We start from the raw sequence: 27,870 nt of genomic DNA, 5'->3' as shown, positions 1-27,870 counted from the left end.
GATAATGCAGGATGATTGTTATTTATGAGGGGAGGGAGAGAATAATGTTTGAATTGGGGCACACGGAAAAGGCTTCTGGGGTGAGTGGCAAAGTTCTCTTTCCTCATCTGGGTTGTAGTTACAGTTACAAAGGAGTTTGCTATATAATAATTTACTAAGGCATACATTTGTTTTGTATGTTGTTTTTTTTTTTGAGGCAGGGTCTTGCTTTGTCACCTAGACTGGAGTACAGCAGTACAATCATGACTCACTGCAGCCTTCATCTTGTAGGCTCAAGCAATCCTCCCACCTCAGCCTCCCCAAGTGCTGGTATTAAAGGAGTGAGCCACTGCACCCAGCATGGACCAATGTATTTAAAACAGTTCCCTACCCCCTCACTGTATCCTCATCCTGTTTTATAACTTTATGTACATTCGTGTACTTGTTATCTTCTATGTACCCCACTTGTTTGACTTATGCAGGCTTACATTCAATGCTAAAAATGTGTACTCTGGACACCCAGTTAAAGTGTCAGAAAGTGACTTTTGTATTATCATACCTCTTTCCCATAGTTACATTTTACTCTTTATTTACCAAAAACAAACAACACTCCTGGTCAGGTGCAGTGGCTCATGTCTATAATCCCAGCACTTTGGGAGGCCAAGGTGGGCAGATCGCTCGAGCTCAGCAGTTTGAGACCAGCCTGGGCAACACAGTGAAACACCATCTCTACTAAAAATACAAAAAATTAGCTGGGTGTGGTTGCTCATGCCTGTAGTCCCAGTTACCTGGGAAACTGAGGTGGGAGGGTCACCTGAGCCTGAGACGTCCAGGCTCCAGGAAGTTGTGATCCTGCCACTGCATTCTAGCTTGGGCCACAGAGTAAGACCCTGTCTCAAAAAAATTTAAAAATTTTAAAAAGCACTCTAATAGAGATGACTGCCCTCCTTTAATGGACTTTCATGCTAAAATGGGTTTATTGGGTCATTGTACCACTGAAGTTTTCACCATTTATGTGGTTTCCCTTTTAGTATCTTTCAGTTCATAACTGGCCATACCCAAACTTAACCAATCAGTCTTACTAAGTGCCTGATCTAGAGGAAAGGGGCAAATCAAAAGAGATGTAAATAATCCTGAGATTCTCTCTTCCCATCTCTCCCTTAGGGTAGGCTCAATAGGACTGCAACCATTATTGAAGACGTATGTCTAGTAAAGCAAGAAACTCAAGTTCACAGAAAAGGAAGAATATGCAAAGGAACCCAGGTACTAAGATGGGTCAATAATCCACAGGGCTGGACATCAGCAGTACCTGTAACCTAGAAAAAAGAAGACAAAGTACAGAAAGGTAGAGGGAAGAGAAAAAGTGATCTACAAGAAGGGCAAAGGAGAGAAAAAAAAAAAAACCATAACTTCCTAACCTTTCTACTTTCATCAGACCGATTTTATTTATTTATTTATTTATTTATTTGACAGAGTCTCACTCTATTGCCCAGGCTGGAGTGCAATGGCGCAATCTTGGCTCACTGCAACCTCTGCCTCATGATTCTTCTGCCTCAGCCTCACAAGTAGCTGGGATTTCAGGCACACACCACCACACCCGGCTAATTTTTTATTTTAGTAAAGAGACAGGGTTTCGCCATGTTGGGCAGGCTGGTCTCGAACTCCTGACCTCGGGTGATCCACCCACCTCGGCCTCCCAAAGTGCTGGGATTACAGGCATGAGCCACCGCACTCAGCCTCATCAGACCAATTTTAGATTGACCAAGTACCTACCTTTGCATCTGAACAGTGGAGCTTGGCCCATTCTGTACATCTCCTTGGCCAAACTGGCCATATGCAGCCTGACCACAAGGAGCCTGTGCTGTTGAGGCTGGAGGTGCCCCCGAGGAAGGTGGGGCTCTTGACATACCTGAGGGTAAAGGACAGAAACTAAGTGATTGGGAAATAACTTTCTCCTCTACCCTGAGCCAGGAATGCAAAGCAAGGATCAATAAACTCAGACCTTCACTGGCCCAATACCACAGTTTAGGCAGCAAAAAGGACACTACCAGCATACAACTCTAGCTACAACAGTATTCTAAAGACAGATTCCCAACAGGGGGCCTACACTCTCCTAGACAAGCATACTAGGGGTGAAGCTGTAGCCAGAGACACAAGAATGTAGGGCCTTCCTTTGATCACCATACTCTCAAGTCAATCCAAGACTGCCTAATATTCTTACCCTAGACAACAAGTCAACTCTTTTAAGGAAAAGATCTTACCCCAGAACTCAGAAACTTGGAGCATATATGAAAAAGGAGACTCAGAAGATGACCAAGTAATATACTGAACTAGGCTGCAAAGAAAGACACTTCTTGGGGAGATTATTCTGCCACCTTCTTCATTCATTCTGCTTATACTAACTATATCCTTTCATCCACTTCTAAGTGTGAAAACTTCAAACAGCACATGATTCAGGAACGTGTTTCTATAGGTCGGAGACCTTGTTTCTGCCCAACAGTTCAGTAAGGACAGCTGGCCTGTCCTCCCGTTAGCACTGCCACCTATGTCCTCACAAAAGCTGTACTCCGGCCGGGCGCGGTGGCTCAAGCTTGTAATCCCAGCACTTTGGGAGGCCGAGACGGGCGGATCACAAGGTCAGGAGATCGAGACCATCCTGGCTAACACCATGAAACCCCGTCTCTACTAAAAAATACAAAAAGAAAAACTAGCCGGGCGAGGTGGCGGGCGCCTGTAGTCCCAGCTACTCGGAGGCTGAGGCAGGAGAATGGCGTAAACCCGGGAGGCGGAGCTTACAGTGAGCTGAAAACCGGCCACTGCACTCCAGCCCGGGCGACAGAGCGAGACTCCGTCTCAAAAAAAAAAAAAAAAAAGCTGTACTCCATCCTTCCTATTCCTTAGAACCACCATCAAAGCTACTTTCACTACTCTTAGCCATTCTTCACACATGAAGTTCAGGGAGAAAGCAAGTAGTTACTTGGCACATCACTTTTGAAATGTGGATGACCTCTGTTCAAAGAATTGTTTTTCTTTTGCTCTGCCCTCAGTAGAGACTAGACATTATACAACTTGCCTACAGGAACATGATTAACCTAAACTTGCTCACCAACCACGACAGAATCAGGTATGTTTTCCTCTAACAAAGCTTTCTCGTGAGAGAATGCCAAACTCCAGGACTTGACAAAGCGGAGGTGGACTCTGTTCAGCCAAAGTCTCAGCTTAGAATTAAGGTTCTTCCAAAGATCTGAGGCCTAATCTCATCACAGTTTTTTTTTTTTCCCCACAGTTATTTTTTTTTTTTTTGAGATGGAGTCTCACTCTGTCACCCAGGCTGGAGTGCAGTGGCCGGATCTCAGCTCACTGCAAGCTCCGCCTCCTGGGTTTACGCCATTCTCCTGCCTCAGCCTCCCTAGTAGCTGGGACTACAGGCGCCCGCCACCTCACCCGGCTAGTTTTTTGTATTTTTTAATAGAGACGGGGTTTCACCGTGTTAGCCAGGATGGTCTCGATCTCCTGACCTCGTGATCCGCTCGTCTCGGCCTCCCAAAGTGCTGGGATTACAGGCTTGAGCCACCGCGCCCGGCCTTCCCCACAGTTATAATTAAAATCGTCATACTTCATGATTTCCCAAATCTTACTCGTATCTCTTTGATGCCTTCTTTTTTCCATATCCCTTTATGAAAGCATAAAGAATTTGGCATACCCTAAATCATCGGCTAGCCTAAGCAAAGATTTACTGTTAACTACTTCCAAAAAGCCCCTCTGGAGAATCTGTAGAGTACTAGCTGCTCTTCTTGAAAAAGTAAGGTAAGGCCAGACGTGGTGGCTCATGCCTGTAATCCCGGCACTTAGGGAGGCCAAGGCGGGTGGATCACGAGGTCAGGAGTTCAAGACCAGCCTGGCCAACATGGTGAAACCCTGTCTCTACTAAAAATACAAAAATTAGCCAGGCTTGGTGGCATGTGCCTGTAATCCTGGCTACTCGAGAGGCTGAGGCAGGAGAACTGCTTGAACCCAGGAGGCGGAGGTTGCAGTGAACCAAGATCATGCCACTGCACTCCAGCCTGGGCGACAGAGTAAGGACTGTCTCAAAAAAGAAAAAAAAAAAAGAAAGAAAGAAAAAGAAAAAGTAAGGTAAAAACCAAACACTCAACCTAAAGCAGCATTGGATTAGTATTCTCTTATTACCATGATATTACAGAGCATCTAAGAAGCAAAGGAAACTCAAAGGACTGATATCAGAAGAAAGATATGAGAGGCACCAAAAGTCAGGCACACAAATATCACACTTTTCATCCCCATAAACTACACTGTCCCAGGCTAATTTATATATAAGAATCATCAGTCCAACAAAAGGCATTCAACATATATGAGGAATAAATGATTTCAAGGAGACTACAAGTCAACAGGAAATACTCGGTCCTGGTCACAGGATCTAGAGGGGCGTTGACCACAACCCTTCCATTTAGCTCTGAACAACGTGACCAGGTGATACCCACAGTAAGTGAGCTGTCAGTAAACCTGGGAGATGTGTTCCCACTAGATGGCTTAAGGCAGAAACACAGTACCTTACCTAAAAACACGGAAGACAGCTGGGCGCGGTGGCTTACGTTTGTAATCCTAGCACTTTGGGAGGCCGAGGCAGGTGGATCACCTGAGGTCAGGAGTTCAAGACCAGCCTGGCCAACATGGCGAAATCCCGTCTCTACTAAAAATACAAACAATTATGGCCGGGCACGGTGGCTCAAACCTGTAATCCCAGCACTTTGGGAGGCCGAGACGGGTGGATCACGAGGTCAGGAGATCGAGACCATCCTGGCTAACACGGTGAAACCCCGTCTATACTAAAAAATACAAAAAACTAGCCGGGTGAGGTGGCGGGCGCCTGTAGTCCCAGCTACTCGGGAGGCTGAGGCAGGAGAATGGCATGAACCCAAGAGGAGGAGCTTGCAGTGAGCTGAGATCCGGCCACTGCACTCCAGCCTGGGTGACAGAGCAAGACTCCGTCTCAAAAAAAAAAAAAAAAATACAATTAGCCAGGTGTGGTGGCACATGCCTGTAATCCCACTTGAGGTTGGGAGTTCAAGACCAGCCTGAACAACATGGAGAAACCCCATCTCTACTAAAGATACAAAATTAGCTGGGTGTGGTGGCGCATGCCTGTAATCCCAGCTACTTGGGAGGCTGAGGCAGGAGAATCACTTGAACCCAGGAGGCGGAGGTTGCAGTGAGCCGTGATCGTGCCACTGCACTCCAGACTGGGCAACAAGAGTGAAACTCCGTCTCAAAAAACAAAAAACAGGCCAAGCACTGTAGCTCAAGCCTGTAATCCCATCACTTTGGGAGGCTGAGGCGGGCAGATCACAAGGTCAGGAGTCCAAGACTAGCCTGGCCAAGATGGTGAAACCCCATCTCTACTAAAAATACAAAACAATTAGCTGGCGTGGTGGCGGGCGCCCGTAATCCTAGCTACTCAGGAGGCTGAGGCAGAGAACTGCTTGAACCTGGGAGGCGGAGGTTGCAGTGAGCCAAGATGGTGCCACTGCACTCCAGACTGGGCGACAGAGTGAGACTCCGTCTCAAAATAAATACATAAATAAAATACAAAAATTAGCTGGGCGTGGTGGCACATGCCTGTAATCCCAGCTACTGGGGAGGCTGAAGCAGGAGAACTGCTTAAGCCCAGGGGGCAGAGGTTGCAATGAGTTGAGATCGTGCCACTACACTCCAGCCTGAGTGACAGCAAGACTCTGTTTCAAAAAAAAATAAAAATAATAATAAAAAAAAGGAAGGGCGCCCACGGGGCTCTGAGCTACACAGGGCCAGATTTATGTTCCTCAATCCCAGTCACCCAAACTCCACAGGTAGCTTAGCTAGAGCAATACAACCCAACCTGAAGACTCTGCTGATTTCCCTCCCTAGCTCAAAAGAAACAGAAACATACCTTGGGGAGGTGTCTGCTGATAGCCTGGTACTGGGCCATTGTAGGCTCCATAGGGAATGGTGGGGGCTGTGGACCCTGATTGCCCACCGTAGCTGGACTGATGATACCCTGGGTAGACGGGCTGGGACTGCCCAAATGATGGCACAGGTGGAACTGACTGGTTGACGTTCATTATGAAAGCATTCCCGGTTTGGTCTCACCTATTAGAGAGAGAGAAGAGAAATTAGTCAAAATGAACTTTCTAAAGACAGCAACTATTCAGGGCAGGAAGTAGAGATAAAAAGAAATTGACCTTATCAGACAGTGATCAGTTTAATAATCCTCACACATCCGCAGGATCTTAGTAATTTTCTGCCCCAGTCACTATTCAGATTACCTTCTAAAAGCAAGGATTTTGTTACTCTGACCACCCACCCCTTGTCACTGTCTAAAGAATATAAATTTCAACTTCAGACAGACCCACTGAAATGGAGCAGCAGCCTCCATTCCCCAGTGGTATGATTTCTGGTGTCTAGTCACACAGAGTCTTGTGGCTGATGAACTACCTTGATGTTACAGGTAAAAGAAACAATGTTCCCACTTTCCATTCATTCACTCTAGCATCCATTCATTCAACAAACATCGAGTACCCTCTAGTGTGCCAAACAATTGATTTAAAATTAATCAGGCTGGGCGCGGTGGCTCAAGCCTGTAATCCCAGCACTTTGGGAGGCCGAGACGGGCGGATCACGAGGTCAGGAGATCGAGACCATCCTGGCTAACACCGTGAAACCCCGTCTCTACTAAAAAATACAAAAAACTAGCCGGGCAAGGTGGCGGGCGCCTGTAGTCCCAGCTACTCGGGAGGCTGAGGCAGGAGAATGGCATAAACCTGGGAGGCGGGGCTTGCAGTGAGCTGAGATCCGGCCACTGCACTCCAGCCTGGGTGACAGAGCAAGACTCCGTCTCAAAAAAAAAAAAAAAAAAAAATCAATCAGGCTAAAAGTCTAAAACAGATCCGCTAAAATCCTTCCCCCTCAATGACAAAATTTAGATTTACAGAAATGATATTCTTTAGCTAAACTGCCATAATACAAATGATACTCCAACTCCAGTCTTTCCACCAAAAGAGTGTATGACCTTAAAACTGAAGGTTTTTTTTTTTTGAAACAGAGTCTTGCTCTGTTGCCAGGCTGGAGTGTGCAGTGGTGGCGCGATCTCGGCTCACTGCAATCTCCACCTCCCGGGTTCAAGCGATTCTCCTGCCTCAGCCTCCTGAGTAGCTGGGATTACAGGCACGTGCCATCATGCCTGGCTAGTTTTTGTATTTTTAGTAGAGACTGGGTTTCACCCCGTTAGCCAGGCTGGTCTCGATCTCCTGACCTCGTAATCTGCCCACCTTGGCCTCCCAAAGTGCTGGGATTACAGGGGAGCCACTATGCCGGGCCAAAACCGAAGCATTAAAATCAATAAATGTTGGCCGGGCGCAGTGGCTCACACCTATAATCCCAGCACTTTGGGAGGCCGAGGCGGGCAGATCACTTGAGGTCAGGAGTTCGTGACCAGCCTGGCCAACATGGAGAAACCCAGTCTCTACTAAAAATACAAAAACTAGCCGGGCATGATGGCACGCGCCTGTAATCTGAGCTACTTGGGAGGCTGAGGCAGGAGAATCGCTTGAACCTGGGAGCCGGAGGTTGTAGTGAGCTGAGATCGTGCCACTGCACTCCAGCCTGAGCAACACAGCAAGACTCCCTTTCAAAAAAAAGAATAATAACAAATAAATGTAAAGGACACCTGAAAACTCGAGCAAGGTAACAGATTAAAACCAAGTGCAGAACAGGTACCTTCTTCACATAATCTGAGGAAACAGTTCAAGAATCAGGGGCAAAGTTAGATTTCATGGAAAAAATCATTCATCTCATCCCTCAAGCAGAAGACTATAAATATTCTAAATTTCAATGCACTTCTCCAACTGTCCTGTTTCTGCTGCCATTACAATTGTTACGAATCTCAGCCACCATCACAATTATTACAATCTTGCTCACCAACACAGGGATGAATTAAGAGGGCCTTTTCTTGATAAGGCCTTTCCAAGAAAACTATCTCATCACATCTACTTTCAACAGCTGTATTATTCCAATTATCCTACAGACAGAAGAGGCCCAGGAAGCAGGAGCACTCAGAGTTGCTGCAGAGGGAACAATGGGCCTCTCCCCCTTTGCTAGAAGGGCCACCTTGACTATAGAAAATGAGCTGATCCTCGTCTAAAACTCTTTAAACTCAAAGTTATCTCAGTAGCTGTTCTTCCAAATCCTAAACCTTACACAGGTCACTGACACTAAGTTTAAAATATGTCCCCTCCCTTTATCTCTCCAAAGTCGGGGGGAGGGGTAAAGAAAGGAGCTTCTTCTCCAGAAAATAATTCCCTCAAACACATTCAAGAGCTTGGAGTCAGACTGAAGTCTCGACTCCATTCTGGGTGGATAGTCGAGGGTGACAACCCAAGGGGGCGGGGCACGCTTCCTAGAACTCTGAAAGTAGTCAAGCCATGGAGCCTCGGAGAGCCTCGGATCAAGACCGAGAAGCCAAGTCGGCTTCTAAGGCCACGATAAGAGAGGCGGCTGCTCTGTTAAGCACAGAGCCCAAGCGTCTTGCACCTTTTAACAGGCTCGGGGCAGGAAGCAGGAGCCGGAATCTGGGCCGGGAGACGAAGGGAGGGTCTAGGACCTGCTCCCGGATAGTGGATGCGTGAGGTGAGGGTCTCTTCCCAGGCCCCGCCCCCAGGCTCCTCCCTTCTTTCTGAAACCGGACCCCAATCTGGCCAGTAATACCCTGACCTGTCCTTCGCTTTCCTACCCACCAACCTCCCGATGCCACTCCTCACCCGGCTCCAGATCCAGGTTAGACTTCGTTCCTAACGTCAAGGCTCCCAGGCTCCACTTCCGGTTCCGAGGGGGGCCGTCGCGTCACCCCCGGAAGTTCCTCCTCCACGCTTTAGGCCGGGCCACTCCTTCTGCCACGTCTGCGTTTCGGGAACCGCTCATGCGCCACTTTCATCTTCCCATCATGGCCGCCGCTTGGGCGCCTCTGCTGAGTCGTATGTATTTCCCTCCTGACATTTTTTTTCAGATGTTCCGGTCACTTTACGGCCTCACCAACAGAGATGAGATTAAAAACAATTTGTCAAACTATCTTTAATAATGCCCCATCACTCTGCCTGTGACATATTAGTGACCTCTGAGCTAGAGGCTTGTAGTCACTTCCTGCTGACCCCTGACCCCGTTGATTTCCGTCCGCTGGGTTGATCTCACCCATGGCCTTTGCTGGTCATGAGATTTGCGGAACGTGTGGTGGTGGTAAAGGGCCACAACTGTTGTCAGCGTGCATGTAGGGGTCTGAGGTCTGGCTCTACAGTTTGTAAAATGGAAATAATAATAATGCCCGTGTAAGAACTTGAGAGGATGAAATTAGGCCACGTAGGCCGCTTGGCATCATAGCACTCAGTAAAGGTCAATTGTTATTAACCATTTTTATACAGCGCCTTCGTTTAGTTGCAGAGCTTTATCAGAGCCAAAAGATCTCTGCTCTCTGTTGGAAGAGTTACAATTCTTGCAGTAATTATTATTACCCCGTTTAATGGCGAAGTAATTATAGCTAACAATGGTTTCGTATATATGACCTCATTTGAACTTTTCAGTACTATTGATTGATTTAGTAATTTTTCAAGCACTGCTGTTGAAACTGCCTTTGGAAAATTACAACTGAAGAAATTATGATAGTGGAAGAAAGCAGACCTGACGGACTCCATCTTGCTTCTAACCTTTAAGCTGTCCTTATTCATTCCTGGGTGTAGTGGAACTAACTTTGGGGAGGAATTCAGTTTATGGTTTGACTCTGAAACAAATTGATAATAGCCCCTTCCCGAAAAGACCCCCTTCTTGCCTGGGGACCAGTCTGCCTTTACAGGACTAACAAATTAGCTACAAGATTACAAATTACAGTTTAGGGGTCAGGCAGCCTCTGGCTCCAAGAGTCTGAACCTCCCCAAATTGCTCTCAGGAATAACATCACTATTGTAAAACCTAAGATTAGTGCTTGAGATACTTTGCAGACCCTGCACTGGTTGGATCAGCTGACACCACCTAGACCGGTAACCTGGCTCAATCAGTTCTGCCATCCCAACCAGGAACAGAAAACAGCAAGAAAACCTCACTGAGTCAATCTTCAACCTGACCAATCAGCACTCCCCACTTCACAAGCTCCTACTCGCCAAATTATCTGCTCCTCGAATGCTCAGGGAGACTAATTTGGTAATAATAAAACTCTGGTCTCCCACACAGCTGGCTCTGCGTGAATTACTCTTTGTCCATTGAAATTCCGTGGTCTTGATAAATCGGCTCTGTCGAGGCAGCAGGCAGGGTGAACCCCTTGAGCGCTTACATTGTGTGCCAAGCCATGTTCTTGGTTCTGGAAATACAGCAGTGAACAAAAGTGTTTGTTCTCATATTATTGACGGTAAATATCAGTTATTCTGAGGCACAGAGTGGTTTATTCACTGAAAAATTTGCACTTTAGGCTGTGCTAGAAACTATATATTAGGCATTAAGCTACACTAAACAGGTAGATTGTTCCTGTCCTCTGTTGTTTTGTTTTGAGACAGAGTCTTGCTCTGTCTCCAGGCTGGAGTGAGTGCAGTGGCCCAATCTTGGCTCACTGCAACCTCTGCCTCCTGGGTTCAAGTGATTCTCATGCCTCAGCCTCCCGAGTAGCTGGGATTACAGACACGCACCACCACCCCAGCTAATTTTTGTATTTTTAGTATAGACAGGGTTTCACCATGTTCGCCAGGATAGTCTTGATCTGACCTCGTGATCCACCCCCCTTGGCCTCCCATAGTGCTGGGATTACAGGCATGAGCCACCGCGCCCGGCCTGTTGGTTTGTTTTAGAGACGGTTTTGCTCTGTTGCTCAGGCTGGGCTCAAGTGGTCCTCCTATCTCAGCAGGAGTAGCTGGGTAGTTGAGTAGCTGGGGCTACAGGTATGTGTCACCACATCTGGCTAATTTTTTGTAGAGATTAAGTCTCCCTGTGTTGCCCAGGATGGTCTCAAATTCCTCCCATCTTAGCCTTCCAAATTGCTGAGATTACAGGTGTGAAGCCACCACACCTGACCTATCAGTTTTTAGTCAATGGTTCTCAAAGTGTGATCCTTGGATCAGCAGTATCAGTATCACCTGGAAACTTGCTTGAAATGCAAATTTCAGACCCACTTTGCATAGATAAGAGCCAGAAATTCTGGAGGTGGGGCCCAGCAAGCTATGGTTTAAGACCCTCCAGGTGATTCCATTGCTGATTGAGAACCACTAGTCTAGATGAAAAATTTGCCAAATTCAACTAACATATGTTGAGCACCTGACCTAAACTGGGTCCTCTGCTAAGCATTTTCACATGATTCGTTCCACTTGACTCATCAATATAGGAAAGTATCCTCTGTCTTGCTTAAGGTTGCACCCCTAGGACTGGGCATGGTGGCTCATGCCTGTAATCCCAGCAGTTTGGGAGTCTGAGACAGACGGATCACCTGAAGTCAGGAGTTTGAGACCAGCCCGGCCAACCCTGTCTCTTCCAAAAATACAAAATAGCTGGATGTGGTGGCGCATGCCTATAATCCCAACTACTTAGGAGGCTGAGGCAGGAGAATCACTTGAACCCAGGGGACGGAGGTTGCAGTGAACCAAGATTGCACCACTGCACTCCAGCCTGGGACACAGAGCAAGACTCCGTCTTAAAAAAAGGTTGCACCCCTACCTAGTAAGTGGTAGATCCTAGCTTCAGTTTCTTTCTTCTCCCTCCCCCCACCTGTTTTTTCTCTATTTGAGACAGGGTCTCTCACCCAGGCTGGAGTGCAGTGGCACGATCTTCAGCCTCTGCCTCCCAGGCTCAAGTGATCCTCCCTGCTCAGCCTCCCTAGTAGCTGGGACTACAGGCATGTGCCACCACGCTTAGCTAGCTAAGTTTTGTATTTTTTGTAGAGACGGTTTCACCATGTTACCCAGGCTGGTCTCAAACTCCTGGGCTCAAGCGATCTGCCCGCCTCGGCCCTCCGAAGTGCTGGGATTACAGGCATAAGCCACCATGCCCAGCTCGGTACCATAATTTCCTGAGGATAGAGACTAATGCGTTGCAATTTATTGGTTTCTATATCTGCACTCAGTGGTTCTCAACCTTGGTTGCATATTAGAATCATCTGTGGTGCTTTTTGTTTTCATTTTCATTTTTGAGACAGAGTTTCGCTCTTGTTGCCCAGGCTGGAGTGCAATGGTGTGATCTCAGCTCACTGCAACCTCTCCCTCACGCATTCAAGCGGTTCTCCAGCCTCCCAAGTAGCTGGGATTACAGGCATGTGCCACCATGCCTGGCTAATTTTTGTATTTTGAGTAGAGATGGAGTTTCACCATGTTGGCCAGGTTGGTCTCAAACTTCTGACCTCAGGTGATCCACCTGCCTCAGCCTCCCAAAGTGCTAGGATTACAGGCGTGAGCCACTGCACTCGGCCTTGTGGTGCTTTTTAAAATGCCACTACCAGGTACGAGACCAATAAAATCTGTCCCTAAGGATGTGTGTGTGTGTGTAAACTTCATTGCATCATCATCATTTAATCCTATATGCTGATACACTGTCTTTTCTTAGGGACTCAGTAGCTGTAAAAGTTTTCTAGGTGATTTTAATATGCACTGAAGGTTAATTGAAATCCATTGGTATAGCACAATGGCTGACATGTAGCTAACACTCAGTAAATGTGTGAATAGTGAATGAATAGAGAATGAATAGATACTTAAATCCTTTTTTTTTTTTTTTTTTTGAGATGGGAGTTTCGCTCTTGTTGCTCAGGCTGGAGTGCAATGGCCCAATCTTGGCTCATCACAACCTCCGCCTCCCGGGTTCAAGCGATTTTCCTGCCTCAGCTTCTCAAGTAGCTGGGACAACAGGCATGTGCCACCATGCCTGGCTAATTTTTGTATTTTTAGTAGAGACGGGGTTTCTCCATGGTCATCAGGCTGGTCTCAAACTCCCGACCTCAGGTGATCCGCCCACCTTGGCCACCCAACGTGCTGGGATTACAGGCGTGAACCACCGAATCTGGCCTAGATCCTCTTTTTACTGATGAGGCCAAGTGACTGCCCTGCCTGAGATCACACAGCTACTAAGTAATGGAAGAAGAAACCGACTTCAAGCTGGGCACGGTGGCTCATGCCTGTAATCCCAGCACTTTGGGATACCGAGGCAGGCAGATCACCTGAGGTCGGGAGTTTGAGACCAGCCTGATCAACATGGAGAAACCCCGTCTCTACTAAAAGTACAAAAATTAGCCAGGCGTGGTGGCGGGCGCCTGTAGTGTCAACTACTTGGGAGGCTGAGACAGGAGAATCGCTTGAACCTGGGAGGTGGACGTAGCAGTGAGCTGAGACCTCACCATTGCACTCCAGTGTGGGCAACAAGAGCGAAACTCTGTCTAAAAAAAAAAAAAAAAAAAGGCCAGGCACAGTGGCTTACACCTGTAATCCCAGCACTTTGGGAAGCCAAGGTGGGTGGATCACGAGATCAGGCGTTCGAGACCAGCCTGGCTAACATGGTGAAACCCCGTCTCTACTAACAATACAAAAATTAGCTAGCTAAGTGTGGTGGCACATGCCTGTAGTCCCAGCTACTCAGAGGCTGAGGCAGGAGAATCGTTTGAACCTGGGAAGCAGAGATTGCAGTGAGCCAAGATCTCCATTGCACTCCAGCCTGGGCGTCAGGTAAGACTCCATCTCAAAAAAAAAAAAAAAAAAAAAGGCCGGGCGCGGTGGCTCAAGCCTGTAATCCCAGCACTTTGGGAGGCCGAGACGGGCGGATCACGAGGTCAGGAGATCGAGACCATCCTGGCTAACACAGTGAAACCCCGTCTCTACTAAAAAATACAAAAAATAGCCGGGCGTGGTGGCGGGCGCCTGTAGTCCCGCTACTCGGGAGGCTGAGCAGGAGAATGGCGTAAACCCGGGAGGCGGAGCTTGCAGTGAGCCCAGATCCGGCACTGCACTCCAGCCTGGGCGACAGAGCGAGACTCCGTCTCAAAAAAAAAAAAGCCGGGCGCGGTGGCTCAAGCCTGTAATCCCAGCACTTTGGGAGGCCGAGACGGCGGATCACGAGGTCAGGAGATCGAGACCATCCTGGCTAACTCGGTGAAACCCCGTCTCTACTAAAAAATACAAAAACTAGCCGGGCGAGGTGGCGGGCGCCTGTAGTCCCGCTACTCGGGAGGCTGAGGCAGGAGAATGGCGTGAACCCGGAGGCGGAGCTTGTAGTGAGCTGAGATCCGGCCACTGCACTCCAGCCTGGGCGACAGAGCGAGACTCCGTCTCAAAAAAAAAAAAAAAAAAAAACCAAGTTCATTTCTTCTGACCCCAAAATCCCAAGTATTTTCTTCTTGGAGATCTCTTTTTTCTTTCTTCCTTTTTCATTTTCTTTTCTTTCTTCTTTTTCATTTTCTTTTCTTTCTTTCTTTTTTTTTTTTTTTTTTTGGAGACAGGGTCTCACTCTGTCACCCAGGCTAGAGTGCTAGAGTGCAGTGGCAGGATCATGACTCACTGCAGCTTCAACCTCCAGGGCTCAAGCAACCCTCCCATGTCAATCTCCCAAGTAGCTGGGACTACAGGAGCATATGACCAGGCAGGCCTGGCTAAATTTTTTTGTAGAAACAGGGTCTCACCATGTTACCCAGATTGGTCTTGAACTCCTGGGCTCAAGCGATCCACCTGCCTCAGCCTCTCAAAGTGCTGGGGTTACAGTCATGAGCTACTGCACCCAGCCCAAGTGTTTCTAGGACACAGAGGCATATACCAAGGCAAACAGTATTTAGCATATACTAGGTGGGCAGCTATTTTATGAGACCCTGTAGCCTTTGATAATCACAGTTATAGCACCATAATGTTGTGCCTTGTAACAGAGACATTCTTGTAATGGAAACCTAGAGACAAGTAGAGATTGTGTTAATATGGTTTGGTATGTTTACACACACCTACATACCTTTCCATGACCATGTATGTATTGCAAAAGGTAATTTTTTTTTTATAGTTTTTTAATTAATTAATTTTTTTTTTTTGAGACAGAGTCTCGCTCTGTCAACCAGGCTGGAGTGCAGTGGCATGACATTGGCTCACCACAAGCTCCGCCTCCCAGGTTCACGCCATTCTCCTGCCTCTGCCTCCTGAGTAGCCCGGACTACAGGCACCTGCCACCACGCCCGGCTAATTTTTTGTATTTTTAGTAGACACGGGGTTTCACTGTGTTAGCCAGGGTGGTCTTCATCTCCTGACCTCGTGATCCGTCCGCCTTGGCCTCCCAAAGTGCTTGGATTACAGGCGTGAGCCACCGCGCCCGGCCTATAGTTTTGTTTTGTTTTGTTTTTAACATTTTTTAATAATAAAAAAATAGAGATGGGGGCATGTCTCACCATGTTGCCCAGGCTGATCTCAAATTCCTGAACTCAAGAAATCCACCCACCTTGGCCTCCCAAAGTGCTAGGATTATAGATGTGAGCCACCATGCCTAGCCCACCATTTTAATTAACAAATAAATTTATATAGCGAGGGTGCATTCTTTCCTGGGATCTTGGAGCAAGCCCAGCCATTCTTTGCCGGCTATGGAATTGAAGCCCCTGCTGCTGCCACTTTGAAATGGTCTTTGGAGGAAAGCAGTTGAGATTAGCCCCTGGTCCTATTAGAGAAAGCACAGTTCCTGAAAGGGTGTACGTTGGTTATAGAGCCTAGAGAGTTTGTATTAGTCCTGAATAAAAGGCCCATGCAGGAGAATGGGGAACATGGAGGGCAGAAGTTTGTACTATAATTAGCTCTAGGACTAACACAGATGGGGGAGGGAGGGGAGTACAAGCAGCATCTATTTTGAGCACATCTGCGATTGATGGGACACGTGTGCTGGACTGTAATGATCCCAGGGCCAAGTTGCCTGCCTGTGGTGTGTGGTGTGGGGGGGAGGCCTGGGGCAGCAGGAGCAGGACAGCCGGACAGGAAGGCCGGACGAGGTTCGAGCACTTCAACTTCTCTCCCTGAGACACTGTTCCAACTCCGGGGGCCATAGGCCAAGCTGAGTGATGGGTGCTGAGGAGGAGGTGCTGGTCACACTATCAGGGGGAGCCCCCTGGGGCTTCCGACTTCAGGGGGGTGCCGAGCAGAGGAAACCCTTACAGGTGTCTAAGGTAAGGGAGAGCCCCTGAAATGAGGCTTCAGGGAAAGGGAACCCAAGGGCTCCTGGGAAGAGATGTGTGGTGGCATATAGTGGGGTTTGGGGGGGTGGGAGGCTGTGAAGATGGGGTGGGTAGTGGGCAGGGAAGCATGCTCAAGTCTCATAGTGGGAGTAGCGTCTGACCACAGGCTTCTTGTGGGGGGTCTATCAGAAAACAGAATTCTTGGTTTTCAGGGAGCAGAGGAAAAAGAAAAACTCTGTTTCAGTTCCCTGCAGCACTGTGGTATCAGAGGCCCAGCTCTGGTCATCCAGTGTTTGTTCTCTTGGGTATGTGCCTCTACTCCAAACTCCAGAAATACAGGGAAGGTTCTAATTTCTCTCTGACTAAACTGATATGTGATGAACTGAAACTGCCTCGCACAGCCTAGCCCAGCCCAGTCCTACCCTGGCTCACCCTGCTCTGCCCATGCCTTCAGTGCTCTTTCCCTAGGTCAGATCCTTTCTCTCACTAGGCAAGACTTTTTTAGGTGCTAGGAGGGTTATGGCAAGATCTGGCTTCACAGACAAAGTCATTACCCTTTTGGTTTCACCCTACAGGCTTAGTTTTCCGAACTGTAAAATGTGGGTAATAATAGTACTTGTACCTACTTCATGGAACCATTCTAAGGATTAAATGCAATAATACATGTAGCACAGTGCCCAACACTTAGTAAAAACTCGGTAGCCACTACTACTATTATTACTTTGGCATACATACATTTGTGTGTACACACGGCACACATATACCCAAATAATCACAATCTCCCAGAATCCCACTGGACTCCCTCCAACCTGGAGTACTGTTCTAAAATCTTGACTGTGTAATGGCACCTAGGGTTCCAAGGCCTAGTAGAGAATTACCGGCCAATATAGATACTGCCTTTGAAGAAAAAGCTTATAGAGATAACCAACATTCCTTTTCGCTTTTCTTTTTTTCTTTTTTTTTTTTTCTTTTTGCCACAGTCTTCCTCTATTGCCCAGGCTGGAGTACAGTGATGTGATCTTGGCTCACTGCAACTTCTGCTTCCTAGGTTCAAGTGATTCTTCTGCCTCAGCCTCCCAAGTATCTGGGACTACATATGCCCGCCACTATGGCCAGCTGATTTTTGTATTTTTAGTAGAGACAGGGTTTCACCTGTTGGCCAGGCTGGTCTTGAACTCCTGACCTCAAGTGATCCACCCGCCTAGGCCTCCCAAAGTGGCTTACAGGTGTGAGCCACTGCGCCCAGCCAAAAACCACCATTTCTAGTACCTACCCCATGTGGTTCTTCCCAAGCCTCTTTAATTCGGTGGTTACCCTGTTTCCCACTATATAGTTTATTTCTTTCTCCAATCTGTATACTTTCTTCTCTCTAGACAGACCACTTCAACTGCAGCCACTTCCATGCATCTCCCCACCTTTCTTACCCTACAAAGTAAAATCCCCTCCTTTGGGTCCTTCCTGTCTTTTCCTTTCATTCTATTCCCTTTGGAGCCCTCTCTTACCTACAATGTCTCCTTCAACATCTCAGATTCGAAGACGGAGCCAGGCTGGCAGAGCAGGACTCCGAGAGAAGGACCAGCTCTTGGCAATCAATGGGGTCTCTTGCACCAGCCTCTCCCATGCCAGTGCCATGAGCCTCATCGATGCCTCAGGAAATCAGCTTGTCCTCACTGTGCAGCGGTATGGACCTCCCTCCTCTTCTCTTCCCCTAATCCAGGACTCCTATTGCCTGTCTTAGCTCTGTGTCTCACTGGCCTGGCTTTAGCAACTAACAGGTACCTATTTCTGCTCGTGCATTTCTGCTGGAGTGTAGATGGTTTGTGTCTGCCTCCCAGAGGGCTTGAATGTATCTGCAATTAAGGGATGGGAATGTCAGTGGGTATTTGACTGATGGGCCTACTTCAACCCCTGGTCTGTCTCCTCATGACATCTTCCTCTAAGCCTATTTCCACTCAAAGCCCTTTAAGCACATTTACCTCCCAGTTTGTCTTCATATCTTCACTCTTCCCGGCTCACCCATTCCAACTGTATGACAGCCTTCTCTCTCCCTTACCTCTTCCCTCTATCCCTTCCAGACCTCTCAAGCTGTCAGTACCTAACCCATCTCTCAAGCTCTGTCATCTTTCCTATCCAGGGTTGCAGACGAGGGTCCTGTGCAATCTCCATCTCCCCATGAGCTTCAGGTGCTGTCACCCTTATCTCCACTGAGTCCTGAGCCCCCTGGTGCTCCAGTTCCTCAGCCTCTTCAGCCTGGGAGTCTTCGTTCACCTCCTGATAGTGAGGCTTACTACGGAGAGACTGACAGTGATGCTGATGGTCCTGCCACGCAGGAGAAGCCTCGCCGACCTCGCCGCCGAGGCCCCACAAGGCCCACCCCTCCGGGTGCCCCACCTGATGAGGTCTACCTGTCTGACAGCCCTGCAGAGCCAGTACCTACTATCCCTGGCCCTTCCAGCCAGGGTGACAGCCGTGTGAGCTCCCCGTCTTGGGAGGATGGGGCAGCCCTTCAGCCACCCCCAGCTGAGGCTCTGCTGTTACCCCATGGCCCTCTCCGGCCTGGTCCTCATCTCATCCCTATGGTGGGGCCTGTTCCCCACCCGGTGGCAGAAGATCTTACTACCACCTACACCCAGAAGGCCAAGCAAGCCAGTGAGTGCCTGAATCCCTTTTCCCTAGCCAGGATCCTTCAATCTGAGTCTTAAATCTACCCTTCTGTAGCCATACATTCTCCCTACCTTGGGCCCCTTGGATACAGTCTTGGGGACAGGAAGAGAAGAGTAGTGAGTAGAAGGGGAGCATAATTACTCTCATGGCCCCCATTATTTTTGCTGTTTGAACCAATGTGGCAAAAGGGTAAGGTGATTCAGTTCAACCAAGGAACAGGGTAGGTAGGGAAATTGGAAAGGGACACAAATAGATGAAGGGTTTGGTGGTGGTGATAACTGTTATTGTGTGTCATGATGGGGTGGAAGCAGAGTACAGACACAAGACTGGAGTATTTAAAAGCAGGTTGAAGGCTGGGCAAGGTGGCTCATACCTGTAATCCCAGCACTCTGGGAGGCTGAGGTGGGAGTATAGTATGAACCCAGGAGTTTTTTTGTTTTGTTTTGTTTTTGTTTTTAGATGGGAGTTTGGCTCTTGTGCCTAGGCTGGAATGCAATGGCGTGATCTCGGCTCACTGCAACCTCCGTCTCCCAGGTTCAAGCGATTCTCCTGCCTCAGCCTCCCGAGTAGCTGGGATTACAGGCACCTGCTACCACACCTGGCTAATTTTTTGTATTTTTAGTAGAGACGGGGTTTTACCATATTGGTCAGGCTGGTCTTGAACTCCTGACCTCAGGTGATCTGCCTGCCTCGGCCTCCCAAAGTGCTGGGATTACAGGCGTGAGCCACCGCTCCTGGCAGAAGCCAGAAGTTTGAGACCAGTCTGGACAACATCATGAGTCTTTGTCTCCACTAAAAATTTAAAAATTAGCCAAGCAGGGCTGGGTGCGGTGGCTCAAGCCTGTAATCCCAGCACTTTGGGAGGCCGAGACGGGCGGATCACAAGGTCAGGAGATCAAGACCATCCTGGCTAACACGGTGAAACCCCGTCTCTACTTAAAAATACAAAAAACTAGCCGTGCGAGGTGGCGGGTGCCTGTAGTCCCAGCTACTCGGGAGGCTGAGGCAGGAGAATGGCGTAAACCCGGGAGGAGGAGCTTGCAGTGAGCTGAGATCCGGCCACTGCACTCCAGCCTGGGCGACAGAGCAAGACTCCTTCTCAAAAAAAAAAAAAAAAAAAATTAGCCAAGCATGGTGGCACATGTCTATGGTCCCAGGTACTTGGGAGGCTGAGGCCGGAGGATTGCTTGAGCCTGGGAGGTTTAGGCTGCAGTGAGCCATGTTTGCACCACTGCACTCCAGCATGAGCAACAGACCAAGACCCTGTCTTAAAAATAAATAAATAAATAATAAAAATTAATAAATAAAAGTGGGTCAAAGCTACAGGGGTTCTTTTTTTTTCTTTTTTTTTCTTTTTGAGGCAGAGTCTTGCACTGTCACCCGGACTGGAGTGCAATCTTGGCTCACTGCAACCTCTGCCTCCTGGGTTCAAGCGATTCTCCTGCCTCTGCCTCCCGAGTAGCTGGGACTAAAGGTGTCCGCCACCATGCCTGGCTAATTTTTTGTATTTTTAGTAGAGACGGGGTTTCACTATGTTGGCCAGGCTGGTCTCGAACTCCTGACCTCGTGATCCACCCGCCTCAGCCTCCCAAAGTGCTGGGATTACAGGCATGAGCCACCACCCCGCCAAGGGGTTCTTTATAGTGTTAATTGCAGGTACCTTTGACATTTGCAAGTTCCGTTAGGATTCCTGGAGACTGAGAGGCTATGGGACGATCATGAGATCCTGGGGAAGTGGCAGAGGGAGGGATCTTTGGCTTTGGCTCCTTATCTCAGGCAAGAATGTTGGCCTGGGCAGAAAAAGCCCATTCCACTTATCTCAGGCTCTTTGCTATTTTTGATGTGAGCGACAGAACAAGGTCTAAGGGTAAACTTTTTCCCTATTCTATATGCCTCCTGTGCCTTTCCCACAGAGACCGTTCTTGTTACCTCCGAAATCTCAGGATTCCCCCTCTAGTTATATTTCTTTCCTCTCCTCCACCATTTTTGATTCCTGATCCTTAGAACTTTGTATCTCTGAGTTTGGAGTAGAGGCTAAGGACATGAGAGTTGAGAGTCTGACATCCCTGAGTGTCCAATATCCTAGGAATTCCAGATGTGTGCCTAGGATCCCATGCTTTCCTCAATTCTCCACTTATCTCCCCCTCCCTTCCTATAATGCTGGATGAGACTGTAGCTACTGGCTCAGAGGTATTTTTAGTAAAGCAGACCTCATTGTCTGCTGGGGTGGGGTTGGGGGAAGGGAAAGCAGGTGCCTACGTCCATCACACCGGCACTTGTGGGGCAGCCCAGAGAAGGGAGAGGGCCAGGTTCCAAAAATAGCACAGTGAGCTCATTCAGCTGCCAGCTCTGGGGACAAGACAAAGGGGCTTTAAAAGGCGTGGGGGGTGGCTCAGGCTGGTCCTGCTCCAGCCAACACCGCTTTTCTCAGCATGGAGACCTTTGAGCCCATCAGCCAAGAGCCCCTCAGCCAAGTCAGCTACGACAAAGCCCCAGACCCAGTTCCTGAGCTCCAAGACTCATTCTATGCAGGTACTACCCTCCCATATCTATGAGAGTCTGGGGTCTAGAATGGAGGGGAAGATGTCAACAGTTTAGGAAGGGCAGTCTTTGAGAAAGGTCTTACTCTCTTGTTCCTTCTTTTTGCTATCCTCTTCCTCCTTTTCTCGGGAGAGTTTCACTGACCCTTTCTCAGTGATGCTATGGTCACATGTCAAAGGGGTTTGTGACCACAAGAGCTGTAGAAAACTCGTGGGAACAGAGCGTGTGTGAGTACATTATGAATACATGAAGGCATATATGTGTGAGTCGTGGGACAAGATATGTGTGAACAAGAAAGTGTCCATATATATCAAGAAAGTATAGTGTCAAGAAGGCTTTAATAGTAATGGTTATAGTGGGCCTTCACACTGTGTTGAGTGCTAAATTTACTATATTATCTCAGTTAATCCTTATAGCAATCCTATGAGGTAGCCATTGTCTACCCTCATTTACAGATGAGGAAACCGAACTTTAATGAGGTGAGGTAACTCTCCCAAGAACCAAAAACCTGAACTGAACTCTGACTCCAGGGCCTGTTGTCTCATCCACAGCACTATTCTGAGGTATAAACTCTGGGATGAGAGGAATGACAAAAATGAAAAAAATTCCATCTACTTTCCACTCGAGGTACCACGCTGATTACAAAGGAGCATGGTACCTTGAGTGGAAAGTAGATGGAATTTCAATAATTTTTCAGGAGGAACTGGGGACCATGGACCAGAGAGTATCCATGTGCAAGGCGGGGTCCTCGCAGCAGGGCGGCCTCTCCCATTTCCTGGCCCCACCTACCCAGGCCCCACATGGCATGGAAAGCCCTGCCCTGATTCCCTTTAGCACATAGTCCTTGTGTGCCTGGATGGCAGTGGCTGCCTGAGCTCTCTACGTAGAGTCAGTTCTGACCCCCAAAGAAGCCCATCCCACTACCATCCCCAGCTTGGGGGAAATAATATATTTAGCTGGTGACCTTGAGGTATCCTAAAGATTTGGAGTGTTGCCTTGGAGAACATCACCCTGACTTTTCCTGCATCTTGGATGGAGACTACCCCTGACTGTGAGTAGCAGGGGTGTGAAGCCCAGACGACTGCCCTGGCAGTTAGAAGGCCGAGATAAACTTTAGAATTCTGTCTACACTGTTAGTAACAGGGTTTCTGCAGGGAGGTCTCTGGAAGAAGGGCCACCTAGAGCATGTAGGTGTGTGAATGTATTTGAGTGATGGTGTTTTTACGTGGGCACATGTATTTACATATATGTATGTGAATGGAGCTGTATGTAAGCTGGGGTATATGTGAATGAGAGAGAAAAGTAAATAGAACAAAGTACGCCTACAGTTGACTTTCACTAGATGGATATTCTTGTTGAAGTGCTGTGCGGTGGGAGTTATTTCTGTGAATGTGTATGATGTGGATTGCATGAGGGGGGTGGAATTGTGAATGAAGATCCTCATTGCTAAGGGTTCTTTGTGTCCATATCATAGGGGTAAGGGGTAGCGGAGAGGATGAGTCGTAAGCTTCATGAGGAGCCTCCTAACATGGTCCCTGTGGTGGTTGGAAAGTGTTCCTTCTCATCTTTCCTCTCCCTGGGACATGCTTCTCTCCCTGTCTGCCATAGAGAGTGACACATCTTTCTCCTCCCCCTCCCATTGCCAGTCAGGAATGGGAGGTAGGTGAGGAATGTGTGTGGGGTGGATAAGAGCACATCTCTTGGAAGATAGGAGCAGAATAGCAGTAAGATGGGATGGAAGGGCTGTGGTCAGAGCAGTGTCAGGGCAGTCAACTGGACTTTGCCTTATCTTTAACTGTCCCTGGTTTCATCTTTCACCCTCCACTCTGCCCCTAAGTCAGAGGACTTTGTCACAGGGGACACTGGGGTCGGGCCAGTGCAAGAGGGAGCTTGCTGGGATGGGAGGTGAAAGCCTTGGGGAACAGGACTAGAAGAGGCTGGGAAGACCCACTGACCATTTTACTTCTTGGCCTCCCCAGAACTGCAACGTGCAGAGAGCCTCCAAGAGAAAAGCATAAAAGAGGCCAAGACCAAATGCAGGACAATTGCATCCTTGCTCACTGCAGCCCCCAACCCCCACTCCAAAGGGGTGCTTATGTTTAAGAAACGGCGGCAGAGAGCCAAGAAGTACACTCTGGTGAGCTTCGGGGCTGCTGCTGGGACGGGCGCTGAGGAGGAGGAGGACGGCATTCCCCCCACGAGTGAGTCAGAGCTGGACGAAGAAGCTTTCTCCGACGCCCGCAGCCTCACCAATCAATCTGACTGGGACAGTCCCTATCTGGACATGGAGCTTGCCAGGGCGGGCTCAAGAGCATCAGAGGGCCAGGGCTCTAGGCTGGGAGGGCAGCTGAGTGAGGTCTCTGGGCGAGGGGTGCAGCTCTTTGAACAGCAGCGTCAGCGCGCAGACTCCAGCACCCAGGAACTGATGCGGGCCGAACCAGCAGCCATGCTCAACGGGGAGGGTCTGCATTCACCACCTCGGGCCCAGAGTGCTCCCCTAGAGGCGGCTGTGCTCCCACCCAGCCCATTGCCGGCCCCTGTAGCCAGCCCCAGACCCTTCCAACCAGGTGGTGGAGCCCCGACCCCAGCTCCAAACATCTTTAACCGGTCAGCCCGGCCCTTTACCCCGGGCCTAAAAGGGCAGCGGCCAACTACCACCTCGGTTATTTTCCGGCCTCTAGCCCCCAGGAGGGGCAACGACAGTCTGGGGGGCCTTAGCCCCGCCCCACCCCCCTTCTTGTCTTCTCCGCAGGGGCCCACCCCTCTGCCCAGCTTCACGTCAGGGGTTCCCAGTCATGCGCCAGTCTCTGGTGCCCCCAGCACCTCACGCTCCTCGGGCCCTGTGACAGCCACCAGCTCCCTGTACATCCCAGCCCCCAGTCGGCCTGTCACTCCAGGCGGAACCCCAGAGCCCCCCGCTCCTCCTAGCGCAGCTGCCATGACCTCCACAGCTTCTATCTTCCTGTCTGCGCCTTTGCGACCCTCTGCGCGCCCAGAGATGCCTGCCCCAGGCCCAGGGGCTCCTGAGCCCCCCAGCGCTCGGGAGCAGCGCATCTCTATGCCAGCTGCCCGCACGGGTATCCTGCAGGAGGCCCGGCGCCGGGGGACCCGGAAGCAGATGTTCCGGCCAGGAAAGGAGGAGACGAAGAACTCGCCCAACCCCGAGCTGCTATCGCTGGTACAGAACCTGGATGAAAAGCCCCGGGCAGGGGGTGCAGAATCTGGTCCTGAGGAGGATGCTCTGAGCCTCGGGGCTGAAGCCTGCAACTTCATGCAGCCAGTAGGGGCCAGGAGTTACAAGACCCTGCCTCCCGTGACACCTAAGACCCCCCCTCCAGTGGCTCCCAAGACCCCGCCCCCTATGACTCCTAAGACTCCACCCCCAGTGGCTCCTAAGCCCCCATCTCGAGGGGTCCCTGATGGGCTCGTGAATGGGGCAGTCTCTTCAGCTGTAATCCCTGAGCCACCAAGGCTGCAGGGCAGGGGTGGGGAGCTGTTTGCTAAGCGGCAGAGCCGTGCGGACAGGTATGTGGTGGAAGGTACACCTGGTCCTGGTCTTGGCCCTCGGCCTAGAAGTCCTTCTCCTACCCCGTCTCTGCCCTCTTCCTGGAAATATTCACCCAACATCCGTGCCCCACCTCCTATTGCTTACAACCCACTGCTCTCTCCCTTTTTCCCCCAGGCGACCCGAACTCTCCCTAAGGCCCAATCCCAGGGGCCTCGGGCAACACCCAAGCAGGGCATCAAGGCTCTAGATTTTATGCGGCATCAGCCCTATCAACTTAAAACTGCCATGTTCTGTTTTGATGAGGTTCCCCCGACTCCTGGCCCTACCGCCTCAGGGGCCCCCAAAACTGCCCGAGTCCAGGAGATTCGCCGGTTTTCCACTCCGGCGCCCCAACCCACTGCAGAACCCCTGGTTCCCACTGTGCTTGCCCCGCGAGCAGCCACTACACTGGATGAGCCCATCTGGAGAACAGAGCTGGCCTCAGCCCCTGTTCCTAGCCCAGCCCCTCCTCCAGAGTCTCCCAGGGGCCTTGGGGCTTCTCCCAGCTCCTGTGGTTTCCACGTAGCCAGGCCCCGATTCTCAGCCACCAGAACAGGATTGCAGGCTCATGTGTGGAGGCCTGGGCAGGGCACCAGTGAGCAGGCACAGGTCCCAGGACCAAGGAGAGGTGGAACATCCAGTTCCTAAAGTTGCTTCTCCTACCCTATCCCACCCCCTGTCACTGGCATCTGGAAGCTAAATTGCCTCCTGCCAGAGATAGTTTCCAAGTTGATGTCCCCGTCCCCCACCTTCCTCCTCACTCTCTACCTCCCTGCTGCTTTCCAACCAACTATGTCTGCTTTGGTATCTTTGCCTCTCTTTGTCTCTGCATTTCCTTGCCTGGATCTCTGTCTTTATTTCCAGGCTTCTCCACCCATATTCCTCCACAGATCTCTCTTCCTTGACATTTGTGCTTTTCTCCGTGGGCCTCATTTTAATGTTCAGTGAGAAGTAAACAGAGCAGAAGTGACCACTGGGACCTTAAGCAAGAAGCTCACCACCAGGCACACAGCAAAGAGACTGAACTGACCGTTGTTTGCCCTAAGCCACCCTTACCCTCCACTCTGCTTTCCCCAGCTTGGCTGGCATATACCTAGGCCTGTGTGTGTGTGTGCGCGCACAGATATGCTCTTCCGTCTGAAGCATGAGTAAGAGAGGAGATCAAAATAAAGACCCAATCTGAGTCTTATTGTTGTACTGATAGAAGGGTCAGATATCCCCAAATGGAGTTGAGTGGGAGAAAGAGATTCACTAGAGAATAACTCCTTAGAGACCAATGTCTGTAGCAGGTGTACAGCATCTTGTGAAAGTTATGGAGCATGAAAAAACTGAAGGGCCAGGAAAGTTTGCATGGGCTGAGTTATATCAGCTAGACCAGGAATAGAACAAATAATTCTATTCCTCAGGATTTCAGAAAGTTAGCAACTTGAGAGGCCAGTGCTGAGCAACCCAGTACCCAGGAAATGAAAAAAAAGAAAGAAAATTCCCTCTGAGAATGAACAGATCATTGGCTTCATTGCCTCATGAGCTTGAGAGAAAGGAGAAGAGAGTCAGAGTGTGGAGAGTGAGGCTGAAACCAGAAGCATGGCAGAAATGAGTTTAAGTGATTGAGCCACAGACAGAAGTATGGTGAGGGACAATGCCATATTGGGAAAAAGTAAAGTTGAGTAACAAGAAACCAACTGTGTGTGAGAAGGGAATTGGAAAAAAAATTTGAGGGAGAAGAATGTATTTGTTAGAATGGAAGGGGATGATGGCAGAAGGGAGGTGTGAGGGTGTGTGCTGAGTGTTGAAAGAACAGTTGGTGTCTGTGTGACTTTCCTTGAGTCTGTCCTTCAGTGTGTCTTCTACAGCTTGCCATGACTACCTGGGAAAGAGCAGAGAAACACCCAGAAACCTCTTTTCAGTACCACCCCATCCCTCAACACCCCAGCTCTTGCTTCTTTTCAGCTTCAGGTCCTGATCTCCGATCTTAGAGGAGTGTGGACTCCCTTCTCACCAAGACCACCATGAGCTACGTTTACCGTTTAATCTGGAAAGTGATAATTTTTCTTTGCTTGTTGGGTGTGAGTCACAATACTTTGGTTTGTGCACAAGAATAAATTTATGCCCCATACCTTCTGTTGCTGTTATCTTCTAGTTTTATACCTAAATCCTGATCTCTCCTTGATCTTCTTTAACCCATTCCCCGATCTGATTTCTGATCTGTCTCTATTCCTGCCCTCCCATTTTTCACCCTTTTGCCCTTTGTTCCCAGGTCTTTTGCTCTTTTCTACCAATTCTGTCCTGCTCTGATTTAGCCACTTCCATCACTCTTCTTGGTTCCCTCTCCCCATAGTCTTCATCCAAGTTCTCCCCTTTCCTTCCCTTGCCTCATACTTTCTAGGCAAGGCCTCAGTTCACAAAACTCAGAGAAGTTGGAAAGGCCCTCTGAGCCCTTTGCCATCAATATTTCCTTGCTCCTTAGAGGAAGCAAGCATATTAAACAGTCTCTGAGAATTAAATGGAGAGAAAGCAACAGCTGGAGGGGAACGCGGGATGGGAGAGGGAAGAAGAAAGGTGAATTGAGACTACTAAAGAAGGGAGGGCATTAGAGGTAGGTGAGAATTAAAGACTTCAGAGAAGGAAAGTGCCATTGCTCCTATTCTGCCAGCAGAGGGCATGTTTGTGCCAATAATCAGACCCAGGCTGCAGACTCTCCCAAGTGCACTGTCTCAGAATTCCAAAGAAAGATCTCAGAAACCATAGGCTAAATAGCCTGTCTTCACCCACTCAGTCGTTTTGGGTACTCAGTTGAAGGAGATCAACCTTTCAGTTTGTTTTTGTTTTTGAGGGTGAGGGTGGTTGTGATGATGAAGTCACCTTTCGCTATTTATATTTCTTCTTCTTCTTTTTTTTTTTTGGAGATGGAGTCTCCCTCTGTGGCCCAGGCTGGAGTGCAGTGGGTGCA

At 49.1% G+C, this 27,870-nt stretch overlaps 2 protein-coding genes across 4 annotated transcripts in view; one reads left to right on the top strand and one right to left on the bottom strand.

The window, feature by feature from the left end:
* SEC24C (SEC24 homolog C, COPII coat complex component) overlaps positions 1-8,919 on the bottom strand; it is a 28,026-nt gene extending 19,107 nt beyond the window's left edge. The window contains 3 exon segments of the mRNA XM_033209528.1: positions 1,753-1,888; positions 5,924-6,123; positions 8,790-8,919. Coding sequence (XP_033065419.1) covers positions 1,753-1,888; positions 5,924-6,095 — 308 coding nt within the window. The 5' untranslated portion in view covers positions 6,096-6,123; positions 8,790-8,919.
* SYNPO2L (synaptopodin 2 like) lies at positions 8,909-27,036 on the top strand. 3 transcript variants are annotated; one of them, XM_033209530.1, is made up of 4 exons: positions 8,909-9,002; positions 17,697-17,848; positions 18,303-18,817; positions 23,353-27,036. In XM_033209530.1, exons 2-4 carry the CDS (start codon positions 17,799-17,801, stop codon positions 25,566-25,568), a joined length of 2,781 nt encoding a protein of 926 aa, XP_033065421.1. In that variant the 5' UTR covers positions 8,909-9,002; positions 17,697-17,798; the 3' UTR covers positions 25,569-27,036. The 3 variants fall into 3 exon arrangements, with proteins under 3 accessions (XP_033065421.1, XP_033065420.1, XP_033065422.1); XM_033209529.1 differs by lacking the exon at positions 8,909-9,002 and adding an exon at positions 15,543-16,159; XM_033209531.1 differs by lacking the exons at positions 8,909-9,002; positions 17,697-17,848; positions 18,303-18,817 and adding an exon at positions 21,239-21,364.
* Positions 27,037-27,870: the final 834 nt, after the last annotated feature.

This window comes from Trachypithecus francoisi, unplaced genomic scaffold (genome assembly GCF_009764315.1).
Source record: "Trachypithecus francoisi isolate TF-2019V2 unplaced genomic scaffold, Tfra_2.0 Lachesis_group9, whole genome shotgun sequence".
NCBI lineage: Eukaryota > Metazoa > Chordata > Mammalia > Primates > Cercopithecidae > Trachypithecus > Trachypithecus francoisi.
Note: the sequence above shows the minus strand (reverse complement) of the source record. Positions and strands in the feature narration are given on the sequence as shown.

Bases quoted from the DNA above. Each gene is read 5' to 3' on its own strand.
- SYNPO2L (XM_033209529.1), top strand. From the start codon at position 16,055: ATGGGTGCTGAGGAGGAGGTGCTGGTCACACTATCAGGGGGAGCCCCC. The intron at 16,160-17,696 runs GTAAGGGAGAGC...TCAACATCTCAG, and splicing joins AACCCTTACAGGTGTCTAAG to ATTCGAAGACGGAGCCAGGC. The intron at 18,818-23,352 runs GTGAGTGCCTGA...TGGCCTCCCCAG, and splicing joins CCAGAAGGCCAAGCAAGCCA to AACTGCAACGTGCAGAGAGC.